The sequence below is a fragment of the Trichechus manatus genome, unplaced genomic scaffold, assembly GCF_000243295.1.
Source record: "Trichechus manatus latirostris isolate Lorelei unplaced genomic scaffold, TriManLat1.0 scaffold00257, whole genome shotgun sequence".
NCBI classification, from domain to species: Eukaryota; Metazoa; Chordata; class Mammalia; order Sirenia; family Trichechidae; genus Trichechus; species Trichechus manatus.
The window spans coordinates 157,135-171,560 of record NW_004444193.1 but is presented as its reverse complement, the minus strand read 5'-3'; the positions used below and the strand labels follow the sequence as shown (position 1 = coordinate 171,560).

The 14,426-nt window shown below is 36.7% G+C and overlaps 1 protein-coding gene across 6 annotated transcripts in view; it reads left to right on the top strand.

Annotated features, from left to right (window-relative positions):
- The window catches only part of LOC105756932 (rho GTPase-activating protein 24-like), a 382,387-nt gene that overhangs the window by 266,543 nt on the left and 101,418 nt on the right, over window positions 1–14,426 (top strand). For all 6 annotated transcript variants that reach the window (XM_023724708.1, XM_023724703.1, XM_023724705.1 and 3 more), the window contains exon 3: window positions 11,615–11,702. In XM_023724708.1, coding sequence (XP_023580476.1) covers window positions 11,615–11,702 — 88 coding nt within the window. The remainder of the gene's footprint in view (window positions 1–11,614; window positions 11,703–14,426) is intronic.

Genomic DNA, 14,426 nt, shown 5'->3' with positions numbered 1-14,426 from the left:
ATAAGCATGTGCGTATTCTTCCCATGATTTTTATGTAAATAAAAAGAAGTACAAATACAGGTTCTTAGTTTTATCTCTTTCTTAAGTAAAATGTAGCATGCTAAATGATCATTTCTAAACTATGCTTGCTTCCCTTTCTAATACATCCTGCAGAGAGATTTCCCATTCTATTTTGATAGCTACATTGTATTCCATATGTGGACGTATGATAGTTTATTTAAGCAATTCCTCCTTGACATTTGGGTTGTTTCCAATCATGCTATTACAGATAATGCCGCTGCAAATAACCTTGTAAATAAGCCATTTCTTATGTGTGTGGCTATGAGAAATATTGCCAGAGTGCCCTGTACAAAATTGTACCATTTCCCCCTCCTAGCAACAATGCATGGGAGTGCCTGCTTCCCTTACCAACAGAATATGTTGTCAAACTTTTATAGTTTTGCAAAAGCATATTATCTTTACCCAAGTAAATATCACAATTCAAAACCAAATTTTAAGGATTGTATGGAATATAATAGGTTGTAGGTCAAGGAGGTAGAGGAACTCCAAAAAATAAAAATAAAAAAAATAGAAGTACCGTAAGCAGAAGGTGAGATTTTTATTAAAAGTTCAGAGTGTCAAAAGCATGGTATGCTTAAATCCTAAGTTGCTTTCTTCTTGCTGATAACTTTTTTTCTCCCAGTTAAACTTTCTAATTTTAAGAATCAAATATGTGGAAAGTGATTAAAATGATAATGAAGTAATTTTACTTCTAAAAACTAGCAGAATCATTGTATCCAGCACCTCAGGTTATTTTGGAACTGTAGATTTTGCTGTTATAAATTTTCTTCCAAGGTTTCTTTCCACTTTCTTTATTTAAATGTACAGATGTGTTAGTTAATTAAAATAAAAGGTTAAACAGGGCTATTTTAATTATCAGTTAGCCCATTGATATTGGCTAATTGGACCCTTCTCTTCAGGGCCCCAGGTTTTCCTATAATAAATATTGTGTAGCTGTTACTGTGTATTGCTGTTCACATGTCTGTCCCATAACAAGACAGGAATACCCTCCAAAAACCTTTTTTTCAGCTTTCTCTCCTACTGCTATCAACTTTCCCTGAACATCTGACGTTTCTTTTCCTAGTTGAGAAAGAGTAAAAGTTATAAAATGACATTTACTGTTGGGCACTAAATACAAGGTCCTAGTAATCAGTTGAGAAGGCTTAGCAATTAAACTCTGTCCTCCCCAAATAAGGATGCTTAACCTTGCCACAGATGTTCTGCCCTGGAGTTTCAAGCCTCAGTAGATGTTAGCTGTTATGATTCAGAAATGGAACGGGAATTTCACTCCTAAGGGAAGAACTTGGAGTGGAAATTGTTGGTAGATAGATTTTGTGTCAACATTTGGAATTTTTTAAAAAATTTTTTCCTCTACCAATTACAATCTTTCAGAAATAGCATAGGCTACCTTAAGAAAGGTGGTGAGACATTTCAGGCAAGTGCTGAGTGCCAGTGATATTACCCGTTAAAAACCCATTGCCGTCGATTCCAACTCATAGCAACCCTATAGGACAGGGTAGAACTGCCCCAGAGAGCACCTGGTGGATTCGAACTGCTGACCTTTTGGTTAGCAGCCATAGCACTTAACCACTATGCCACCAGGGTTTCCAGTGATATTACAGAGGGATCTAATATTATTATATATTAGATAAGGCATATTAGAGAAAGGTAACTTCTAAGATGCCTTCCAAAATGAGAGTCTGTGATTATAGAAGTTTGGTTTTAGAATTCATAATATTTTCTTTCTCCCACATATTCAGTCTGTGTTTTTAACCCACTCAGTCAAGGTCTTTCTCCATTGTTCAATTCATCAAAACATCTTGACATGTAAGCAAGGTAAGCACAGGCTTACTTGTGCTTAATTACTAATCTGTGGTGAGCAACTTCACATGTTTTCAGCACATCAACGTGGAGAAAAACGTGAAGCTGTTCACTACAGATTAGTAATTGCTGGGTCATCCATGCCTGTCGGGGATTGTAAATTTGGAAAGAGGCTTTGATTCTATAGGAAGGTGCTATGGGGTTGGGAGAGAGACACATGCCAGCCATACCTAGAAGCAGAATCTTCGATGCAATGAAAAAATGTGAAATTGTTCACTACAGATGTAAGCACCGTGCTTACCTTGCCTGTTGGATACTTGGCCCCTGGGGGTGACCCAACTGTAGCTAAAATGGTGATGGCTATGTTCCCAGGGAAAATGTTCATGCAGAAGGACTTCATCAGGGAAGGAATTCATCTTCTTGTTTTGTCCAGAGGGAGAGTTCACATGAAATAAGAGACCCTATGTCAGAAAAGAAAGGGTTAAAAGCATTTAAATGAATTACATCTAAGCACAAGCATATTTTTCTCCATCACAATTAATGCTGCTTTGTTAGCCTCCTAGGATCTGAATATACGTAATAATACTATGCAAATGCTATTTTTAAATTAAAATTAACCCAGAATGACAGTTACTCAAGTTCTAGATCTGCAGCTTATAATAGAAAACAGCAAGGTGAGAAATCTGTATAGAAAATTTGTTTCTACTTATTCAGTAATTATAAAATATTCTTATGCAATTACGTTTGTCATTGTTAATTTAAATCATAGTTTGAAAATATTACTTGTATTACTTGTTTTGTGCATTTTATTAGCTGAAGAAAAATAGTTCATTCTATATTGTGCAGCTTTATTAATATAATGTTATTTTTTCTATCAGGCAATTTATAATAATGCTTAGGTCCTTGTTCCTCAAACAGTTTGCACATCAAAATTGTTGTTATTGCGTGCCGTTGCGTCAATTCTGACTCATAGTGACCCTATAGGACAGAATAGAACTGCCTCATAGGGTTTCCTAGGCTGTAATCTTTATGGGAGCAGGTCGCCAGGTCTTTTCTCCTACGGAGCTGCTGGTGGGCTTGAGCTGTCGACCTTTCGATTACCGAGCACTTAACCATTGTGCCACCAGGGCTCCTTACATCAAAATTACTTGGGTAAATTCTAAATACTACCAATTTGCAAGTCTCCCCTTCTCTCTTCCGTCTCTGGAAACACCAGTAAAATAGAAATTTGGAGTGTGGGGACCAGGAATCTGGGTAACTAATTTCAGAAGCTAGGTAACTATTTGTAAAAGTTCTTCAAACTGCTTTAAATAGCAGTTATTGATTAGAAATAGGAACACAAATTGGGTTAATAACTAAAGACAAAATCTATATGGCCGAGGTTATGTCTACACTTGAGGTCACTCATTCATTTTTTTGTTCAAACAAATGTGTATTAGAAATCTACTGGGCCAAGCACTCTGCTGGGTGCTTCCTGAACTTCATTTTCCTCTTCTGTAAAATGAGAAATGTCTACATTATGGAGTCATTGGGTGAATTCATGAACTAATAGCATGTACAGTGTTTAGTGAAGTAATATTCAAGAATGTTAGCAGTCATCATTACCAACATCATCACTTTGCTATTGATATTTTTTGTTATGATTGCTAATTAGAAGTCTACTTCTTTCTGTTAGTTTAGTCTTGCAAACTGGATAGTCAGTAAAAACTCACTTCAAATATTCTAGTTAGTTCATCTTCCTGTTTACTTAACTAGGTAATAATACTAGCAGATACATACTGAATATTTACTAGAATAATCTCTTTCTTATGGGATTAGAAGAAAACGTGCCCAAAATATCTTTGAGGCTTCTGGGATATGAGAAATGTTTTCCTAATGTTAAAACCAACTAATAAATGCTATGCACCAGGTATTTTTCTAGGAAGTTCACGTATATTAGCTCACAGTGGCATTGTGAAGTAGGTTCTATTGTTATCCCATTAAAAGGATGAAGAAACTGAGGAATACTGAGCATAAATATGCCTCCTGAGGTCACATGGCTAGTAAATGGTAAAGTTGGAATTTGAAGTTAGGCAGTTTAACTCCAGAATAAATTTTCTTAACCACAAACTACACTGTTATTGGTAGATTGTTATATGGCCAGAGCACTGGTGGATACAATTTTCTATCTTTCATGAGCGTATAGTATCATCCATTTCCTTTTCATGACTGGGCCTTATTTATAATTCTTTCCTCAATTTTTTGTGTCCCCTGAAAGATTCTAAGATTCAAGAGTGAAGGGCAATGATCCCCATTGTATTCTCTGTACCAACAACAGCACCTGGCACATGCTGAAGTGTTGTTTAATAAATACTCGTTGAGTGAATTAGTGAACTTAGTTGCTAAAAAAGCAAAAATGAAATCTAACTTATGTTACTCTAATAAAAACTGTTGAATAATATTTATGTTACCTCGATCTCGTTTTCAAACTTGTATCCAATCTCGTTAAAAATTCACATGTATTGTCAAGCTGAGACTTTGCCTAGTTCTTTCTGCTTCTCATAATCATTGTCCATATTGGGAAAAAATCTCATCACTGTGCTTATGAAACTGTCAAAGCTAGTGCACATACATATACGTTTCCATTCCAAAGTCTAGAGGATAAGATTGCAGTGGCTATTTTCAGCAGCATCTGGCTATATCCCAGCATCTTGTGGTTTTGGCTCAATGATCTGATAATAACTACAGATGAGTTTCCTTTTTAATAGCAATTTAGTTTAAAAAAATACTGTGTGGTCCTGAATTGTGTTACTTTTGCCAACTTTTAGCTGCCAATGTATAAAAGATTTTGAGCTTATCATGTTACCTCATTATGAAATATTAAAGATTCTTTACGAAGGGGATATTCTCTATCGGGATAAAACAAATACATTTCCATTCTGAATATACTGATTAATTATCACTATGCAATGATTGCCATATATGCTGAAAAAGTTACACCCCCTTCTTATACTTGGGCCTCTTCTCACTGATGGTCTAAAATTTGCAACGGAGCATATTAAACATCAAGGGATAATATGTCCTTTATTAGAAAACCCAGAGCATTTGCACTTGACTATTTTATCACTTCGAGCCCTGGTGGTGCAGTGGTTAAGAGCTCAGCTACTAATCAAAAGATAGGCAGTTCAAATCCACCAGCCGCTCCTTGAAAACTCTGTGGGGCAGTTCTACTCTGTCTTATAGGGTCGCTATGAGTCGGAATCAACTCGATGTCAAAGAGTTTGGTTTTTTTGTTTTGTTTATTTTATCATTCAGGGTCCAAATAAGAAACAGGTGACCACCTCAAAAGGGCTAGTTGAAGGAGGGTAATAAAGAAACCATTTTCAGTGTTAGAAGGATTAACAGAAGCCAACAGATAGGGAAAGCACCCTGGGGTAAACACAGTAAATAATTACAACCCTTAGCTCTACTGGAATTCCAGGGGAAGCCTGTAGCTGCAAGAAAGGCAATTTGTAGGAGATGTGGCCTAAGGTAAACAATAAAGTAGGGCTGTGTAACAAATGGCTCCCTAGGTAGGGAGCCAGGTAGATAAATCACTTGACTTCTCTCTCTCATGGCCCTCTGATCTCCTGCCAGGTCCTCTCACTCGCCAAACCCAAACTGAAGCCAGAGGACAAGAGAGGCTGGTTGACAAAATTCATAGTGATTAATAGCCTGGGGTACAGAACAGAGTGAAGAGTAGAGAGAAGGTCTGAAGGGGGCAAATAGAGACTATCTAGCATAGCTACTAGGAGAGAATTAGAGAATATCACATGATTTTGGACCAAGTGCATGAACTTCTTAAAGAGTTCGAATCTTCTAATGACCCTTTCCAACAAGAGACATCTCCTTTCTTCTAAATATGCAAAAGAGAAAGATTAAAGTCATTTTTTACTTTTCTTTCTCCTTTGTTGCTTTTATTTAAACTATGACTGGTTTATTTACATATTTCTTAAAACTTTAGCTCTGATAATGCATCTCTAGTGCAAATTTACCGCCATTTCAACTGCTGACCCTTTGTGTAGGTCTTGACTTTTCTGTCTTATGTCAAAATAATTGCTTCCTGGTAACAAACTGCTGAAGTCACGGGGTGGTGCAAATGGTTTATGTTATCTGCTGCTAACCAAAAGTTGGAGGTTGGAGTCCATCCAGAGGTACTTTGGAAGAAAGGCCTGGCAATCTACTTCCAAAAAATCAGCCAGCCACTGAAAACTTTATGGAGCACAGTTCTATTTTGACACACATGAGGTCGCCATGAGCTGGAGTTGACTTGACAGCAGCTGGTTTTTGACAAACTGCCAGGTGGCTGGTATTTCTAAATCTGCAACTACTTTGCTCAAGAACCTACTCCAGTTCTCAGCTGCTATGGATACCAAGTGCAATAGGGTTAGACTTTCCACAGTACACCCTTAACATAAACAAAAATCAGACTACGCTTGTGACTCTCTCTTCTAAAAACTTTATACATACCTACATACATATGTACATGTGTATATATAAATATATGTGTATGTGTATATATTTGTTGTTGTTGTTAGGTGCCGTTGAGTCAGTTCCAACTTATGACCATATGTACAACAGAATGAAACTCTGCCCAGTCCTGCTGCATCCTCACCATGGTTGCTATGTTTGAGCCCATTGTTGCAGCCACTGTGTCAATCCATCTCATTGAGGCGCTTCCTCTTTTTTGTTGACCCTCTACCAAGCATGATATCTTTCTCCAGGGACTGATCCCTCTTGATAATGTGCCCAAAGTATGTAAGACGAAATCTTGCCATCCCTGCTTCCAAGGAGCATTCTGGCTGTACTTCTTAGATGACAGATTTGTTCATTCTTCTGGCAGTCCATGGTATATTCAGTATTCTTCACCAACACCATAATTCAAAGGCATCAATTCTTTGGTCTTCCTTATTCATTGTCAAGCTTTTGCGTGTGTATGAGGTGATTGCAAGTCCCAAGGCTTGGGTCAGGTGCACCTTAGTCTTCAAAGTGACGTCTGTGCTTTTTAACACTTTAAAGAGGTCTTTTGCAGCAGATTTGTCCAATGCAATATGTCATTTATTTCTTGACTTCTGCTCCCATGGGCATTGATTGTGGATTCAAGTAAAATGAAATACTTGATGATTTTAATATTTTCTCTGTTTATCATGATGTTGTTTATTGGTCCAGTTGTCAGGATTTTTATAACTATATATATCATTATATAGTTTTACATACTCTGGCAATTACTTGTTCTGTAACTGCATACTGTTTATTCTTATGTTGAGAGTGAAGAGCTTGGAGTTTATTATTTATTTCTTTCACGTACGTCATATCACCTGAGATAGTTCTAAAACAATATCTGACATATAATAGTCTTTCAGAAAAGTACTTTTGAATTTGATTGTGTACTTGAGTTATATTTACTTATGCATTGTTTGCTTGTTTGGTTGGCAAATTAAGAGCAACTTCAGAAGAATTAACCAAAGCCACACAAACAAACACAGTACATAGTTTTGACCACTAATTTCCCTCTTAGCTATTTGTCCTAAAGGAATAAATCGAAGAGGAACTCAGAGATCTAGCTTCATTGATTTTCATTAAAATGTGCTCTATGATAATACTTGGAAACCCTGGTGGTGCAGTGGTTAAGAGCTGCGGCTGCTAACCAAAAGGTTGGCAGTTCAATTCTACCAGGCGCTCCTTGGAAACTCTATGGGGTCATTCTAATCTGTTCTATACAGTTGCTGTGAGTCAGAATTGACTTGACAACAATGGTTTTTTTTTTTTTTTGGTTATGATAATACTTGCAAAAACTATAAATAACTTATGACAATAGAAGATGATAAAGAATGTCTCAAACAAGCATAATACTAGTCAGCTTTTAAAAATTATGTAAATTATTACACTGACATAAGAATATGTCTAAGTTTTAAAGCAGATTGCAAATAAATGTTCATTTTGATTTTTTTAAAAATTACTGTATATGTTCATACACTAGTATATATAAGTGCATTTAATATATGGGAAGATATATGATGTTAATATTGGTGATCTATGGTGAGAAAATTACATTTTTGTTTACCAGCATTTTCTAACAATATAAACATTGCTAACCACTTTGAAAATAACTATCACAATTAAGATGGTTCCTTTGTTATGGGCTTTAACTACATGGCTTCTACACAAGGTAATCAAGTTAGCTGTTGTTATTAAATGACTTTATTTTACCTGCTGAATGAGTTAGTGAATTATCCACAGTAAATGTTTCTCAAATATAGTATATATACCGGTTGCCTTCGAGTCATTCCTACTCATAGCTACCTGAAAGGACAGAGTAGAACTGCCCCATAGGGTTTCCAAAGCTGTAATCTTTACAGAAGCAGACTGCCATATCTTTCTTCTGTGTAGGGGCTGGTGGGTTTGAACCACTCACCTTTTTGTTAGCATCTAATGCTTAACCACTGCACCACCAGGGCTCCTTCTTTATTACAGTATTAACAACAACAAAAAACCATTGCCACTGAGTCAATTCTAACTCATAGCGACCCTAGAGGACACAGTAGAACTGCCCTATAGGGTTTCCAAGGAGGAGCTGGTGTGGTGGATTCGAACTGCTGACCTTCTGGTTAGCAGCCAAGCTCTTAACTACTGTGCCACCAGGGCTTCAATTACAGTATAGCCTGCCTAAATATTACTACTGATTTTAAACTATTAGTTTTATATCACAATTTTTTGGGGGAAAATTGTCTAAATGTAAGCCCTTTATAATGTCAGATTTGAAAATGAAAATAAAAGTTTTAGCAGAAAGCTATTTGACGTGTAAAAAAGACCACAAAGGATAATATTACCCTGAGTCTTTTTGTTACCGTAATTACCAAGGGAGACAGTTAGGGATTTCATGGAGGTGTTTGTTTATTTAGGAGAGTGGCTTAAATTTAACTTATATGAACATGTGCAGTTTCAGATCCCAAATAGAATCTGAAGGCATAGAAATAAATAGGAGCCATATATACAGACATGCATACATACACACACCCACATACATACACACATGGATACATAAAATGAACCTTATATCCATCTGGAAGGCAGGATGTGATGTTCTGCAACTAAGACAAATTACAAAATGAGTTAAGCCACTCAATCATTGCAGTAAGTAAAATAAACTCTTAATTGAATCAACTGATTTTATCACCTTGTATAGAAACCAAGTAGATTAAGCCTATGTATAAAAGGAAGTTCTTAATTATGATAGATATTTCCAAAGTATTTAGTAATGTTGAAATGTTATCAAAAGGATGCCAGTAAGCAAAACTGGATCCAACATCTAGAAAACACTAGATATGATGAGAAGGAGGAAAATTTACTTCCTGGAGGAGGAAAGCAAAAACAGTATCTCAAACATCTCACCTTGTAAGGCATAGAGGGAGAGAGACACTTCTAACCTATAATTCCTTGGGTTTTAGTTGGGGAGAGCCAAGTTTTATCACTCTAAGCTCAGCAGTAGGGATAGAGTTGATGGCTATAATTTCTTGTGTCAAACCAGGTAGGATGAAAGTTGAATAAAATACTACTTGAGCTAAGTATTGCTTCAAGCTGGGAAAAATGGAAAATGTAGTAGAGTGGATAAGAGCATAGGTTTTTGAATCCAACATTCTTGGCTTTGTATATAGGCTTTGCTACATTTACAGTACTCATGCACTCGTTGATACGTTTACTCTATGCCAGACAAAATGTTAGGCATTCATGGTAAATTGGGGATCAAAACACATATTATCCTTGCTCCCTTATAATTTAATGAGGGAGATGGACAGTACTCAAATAATCTTACAAATGAAGTAATTACAAAGTGTAGCAAGTCTGTCCTGGAAAAATAGAAGTTATGCAAGTTTATTTTAGATGTAGTTGATTTGAAAATTGAGTAGAAATTAACCAGAGAAAGCGTGTAGTCCTAAGGTAAATGGGAGCATAGTGCCATTTATAAAAGGACAGTCGGATGGATCATAGACAGTGAGTGTTAGAGTGAAAAACTGAGCTTGGAGACCACCCAGAGTTTTATCCCAGGACAAATAAAGGTCACTGAAGATCTTTAAATAGGGACATTACAAGATAAATTTCTGTTTGTGGAAATCACTCTGGCTATAATATGAAAAAAATGGGATTGATAGGTGGTAGAATATCGTGCGGAAATCAGTGAAGGGTATTTGAAACAGTCCAGACAAGACATAATAGTTATTTGAACTAGGAAGTGGAAGTAGTAGAGAAAAAGAGAAGTGAAGATTTGAAGATTGTTAATGAGGTGGTGTATTGGCTGTGGTAATAGAGAATGAAGGTTGTCAAGAACAACTTGGATATTTCTTGGTTTTGCAACTGATTGGAAGATCGTGCCATTCATTGAGCTAGGGAATACATAAAGAGGACCAGATTCAGTTGCATTTTAATTTGGGCACATTGAGTTTAAGACTCCTTTCAGATGCCAAGTATAAATGTCAAATAAGCTATTGAAATATAAAGGTCTGAAGCTCAGAGGGAAGTTCTGGGTTAGAAATATATACCTGATATTCATTGACTTATAGTTGGTTATAGCAGTCATAGGATGAGATAGCTCAGAGAAAGAAAGTTCAGATGAGAAGGAATCCTTGGGTAAAGTTTTGAAACACTAATATTTAAAGACCAGTTAGAGAAGGACAAGCTGGCAAAAAAGCCTTAGCTGACAGAGGTTAGGGAAAAACCTGAGGGAAACTAAGAAGCCAAGGAAAGATGGTGCTTGAACAAAGAGCGGTCAATGGTGTTGAATGCTACTGGAGAGTCAGGTTAGTTGAGGACTGAAAACTGTCAAGTATGCAGCTTGTGAGAGTCATTTAAGTGAAACCATGGGTGCACAAACCAGACTGCAGTGAGTATATATGAGGAAATAGATTCCGTGTAAACAACTCTTTGCTGGGCAAGGAGGAAAACAGAATGATAGCTGGAGCAGGAGGGGTGGGGTCAAGGTAAATTTTTTTAATAGAATAGACTTCTAAATAGATCTCCACAAAAAAACAAAACAAAACATAAAAACAAAACAAACAATAACAACAAATGTTGCCATCTAGTTGATTCTGACTCATGTCAACCACATGTGGCTCAGAGTAGAACTGTGCTCCATAGAGTTTTCAGTCTCCTTTGGAGCAGTGGATTACCAGGCCTTTATTCCAAGGCACCTCTGGGTGGACTCCAAGCATGTGAACCATTTGCACCACGCAGGGACTCCATAAATAGACCTTAGTACTGGTGATAATGTTCCACTAAAGAGAAAGAAATCTAGCCAATAGAACAGAAAAGGGATAATCAAGAGAAGACTTCTGGTAACTTTGGGTAAGTTATTTAATGTCTCTGCCTTGGTTTTCACAGCTCTAAAACAGAGAAATTAATACCTAGCTCATTACTTTGATCTAAGAATTAAATAAAATGATATTGGTAGAATGCTTAGTAAAATTTATGACACAGAGAAGGCATTTAAGAAATTGGTGCTTAAAATAAATCCAGCAGCTAGCACAGTATCTTACACATATTGGAAGTTCAACAAATATTTGTTGAATGTTAAATGAATATGATGCCAGCACATGGTATTTGGTTAATTGGAAATATGAAGGAATCCAATGCATATTATTGTATACCAGGTTATAGACTCACCTTGGAGGGTCGATGATGATGATGAGTTGTGGTGTTTGCTATCTGATGATGTTGATGTTTTGGGCCTTTGTATTCACAGGGTACCATTTTTCTGCCTGGAAATAAAGTCCTGGAACATCCCTGCAATGAAGACAGCCCAGGGAAATTCTTTTTTGAAGTAGTTCCAGGTAAGATATTTTACTGATTTGATTAAATTATTGCTATTTCATATTAGTAAAGGAGAAGACTGGTCAGAAGGCTTTCTTCTTCTTCAGCAGTGGCTGAGAATATTAATTTAGTAATATTAATTTGAGTAACAAGTATCAAAGGTTGTTAGTATTTACAGATAATGATGCCAAGGTTTGTACACATGCACACTTATGAGCACATGACTATTGGTTTTCATTTGTCCACAAGAATCCAGAGTTGACCAGGAGTCATGACACAGTGCTTGTAAGGGAATATTGGAGACAAATTTGATGTCGCATGACACAGTGCTTGTAAGGGAATATTGGAGACAAATTTGATGCTGCAGTGCTTCTGTTAAATGCAATTTGACAAGGTGTTACAGGCAGATTGCTTTGTCCAGCTGATTCACTGTCATATCACCTCATAAAACTTTGTGTCTCAAAGGAGACTTTGCTATAAAAACAAAAGAAAACAAACCAAAACTCCTTCAGCAACTGACCAAGTATTACAGTTCTCAGCCTCAACTTTGCTTCCAGCCAACCACTTCCACATGTTTGGCTTGTAGACTTGAGAGTGTTTCTGCCAAGTCATCACATCCTGCAGTTAAATTTCTTCAACATCTGTTCTTTTTTAACTTCTTGCTCATCAGTACTCATCCCCCTCCATGTATCTGATCTCCACTTAAATCTTTGACACACCTAGTAACAATTTCTCCACGGCCATGGTCTACTTCATTGATCAATTCTTCAGCCTTTACTTATCCGTTGATGTTAGAAAGAGGTAGTTAGGAATGTGGTTTTTATAACATTGGCTCTGGCTGACCTAGTTTATGTGATATTGATATTGATTTAATCAAAATCTAGGGTGGGTGTAAATTTACTTGAGTGAGTAATATGTAATGCATATCAGTTATGCTGGCGCAAAGGCAGTCAATAAAACATTTTCCCAGGTTTAGAAATGCTGGGAATCTAAGACATGATTTTTTCCCCTCAATGAAAACAGCTGTAGCACTAAGTTCATCTGGCTCAGGATGGAATCCATGACTAAATGTTAATTAATGCAGCTGAAGTGCAGAAAGGTTAGTCAGATGCATTGTGTTATTTGTTTCCCCCCCAGGGAGAACATATTGTAAGAAACCTGAATCTTGTTTGTCCTATTAAAATCCTTTTATTCTTACTTCTTAGTGGAATACCCTGTATAGAACTAGATTCCAGATGTTGCAAAGTCTTTGAAGTATCAGTAGAGGAAACTTCACTCCCCCTTTATTCCCAAATGTTAGTGCCTGTTGACTTTTAAATGAGCATGATATTTAACTGATGGCTTTGACTCTTTATATCCAATAATACGACTTTCCTATTCAGTCTGCTAGCTGGGTGGAGATCTCATCTTTTGGTGAAGATGTTCTGATATACATAGATGGATGTTCTCAATACTGTTTTAGAGAGAGCTGTATCTTCAAGCCCAGGAAGTCAAGGATAAAACCTCACCTCGAAGATTGCTGTTTTAGGGCATATGTTTCACACGTAGTTCATATTATGTAATGGCTTTTGATGGACCAAACTTAACAGTTTTAAGATTGTGTGATGTGGAATCAAAGGTTGTTCTTTCAAAAAGAAATTTCTGAAGGAAATTCAGGCTTGCTGCTATAATTACAGATCACTTAAAAAGATCCTTCCTGAATTATTAATACAATATGTAGTAGCTTCTAAGTTAAGTTTTATGATTTTGAATCATTTTATGGAGTGAGAAGAAAATCATGCCAAAAGTTTCTTTGATGAGAGAGTTGGAAACATGTGATGGTTGTGTTGAGAATCCAGGGTCGACATCATTCATTTTGGTCATTGGAACTTTTTCGACGTGCTCCTGACAAAAGAATAGCATTTTCAGGCAAACACATCTGTACTTATATAAGAATGTGGAGATTTGTATCACATGATTTTCATCAACTTTTGTAAAATTGGGGTTATTTGGGATAAAATGACACTTGATTTATCTTTGCAAATGGGAATGACAAAATAATATATTGTAAATTTCCGGATTGTATGATAGTTTGACATTGGGAATCTGGAGGATGCAAATGTTTTCACTTGTCAGAAAGTGTAGGAGGTAGGAAGGATTGCAGAAATGTAGACAGTGCCTTTGTTCAAAACAGGCTTCAAACGGGTTCATTCTGGTTCAGACCCCTGCTGAAAATTTGTATTTCCACCACCAGATACACTGAATCAGAATCTACATTTTAACAAGATCCCCAGGTTTTTTCCATCCCATATATACTGAATCAGTATCCACACTTTAAAAAGATCCCCACATGATGATTGGGTATATCTGGAGTGGAAATGCAAATTCGCAGCAGGAGTTTGAAATGGAATGAACGGTTCGAAGCCCTGGTTCAGAACCCTCTGCAGGTCTGCCTGGAAGCTGATTTTCGTAACACATACTTAGTCTACATTGGCTTTCTCTGTGGAAATCCCTCAGCCTCCACTTCTTCTTTTTAAATTTTATTTTATTGTACTTTAAGTGAAAGTTTACAATTCAAGTTAGTCTCTCGTACAAAAATTTATACATAAATTGTTATGTGACCCTAATTGCTCTCCCTATACTGTGACAGCACATTCCTGCTTTCCAACCCTGATTTCCCGTGTCCATTCAACCAGCTCCTGAGCCTCTCTGCCTTCTCATCTAACCTCTGGACAGGAGCTGCCCATTTAGTCTCATGTATCTAC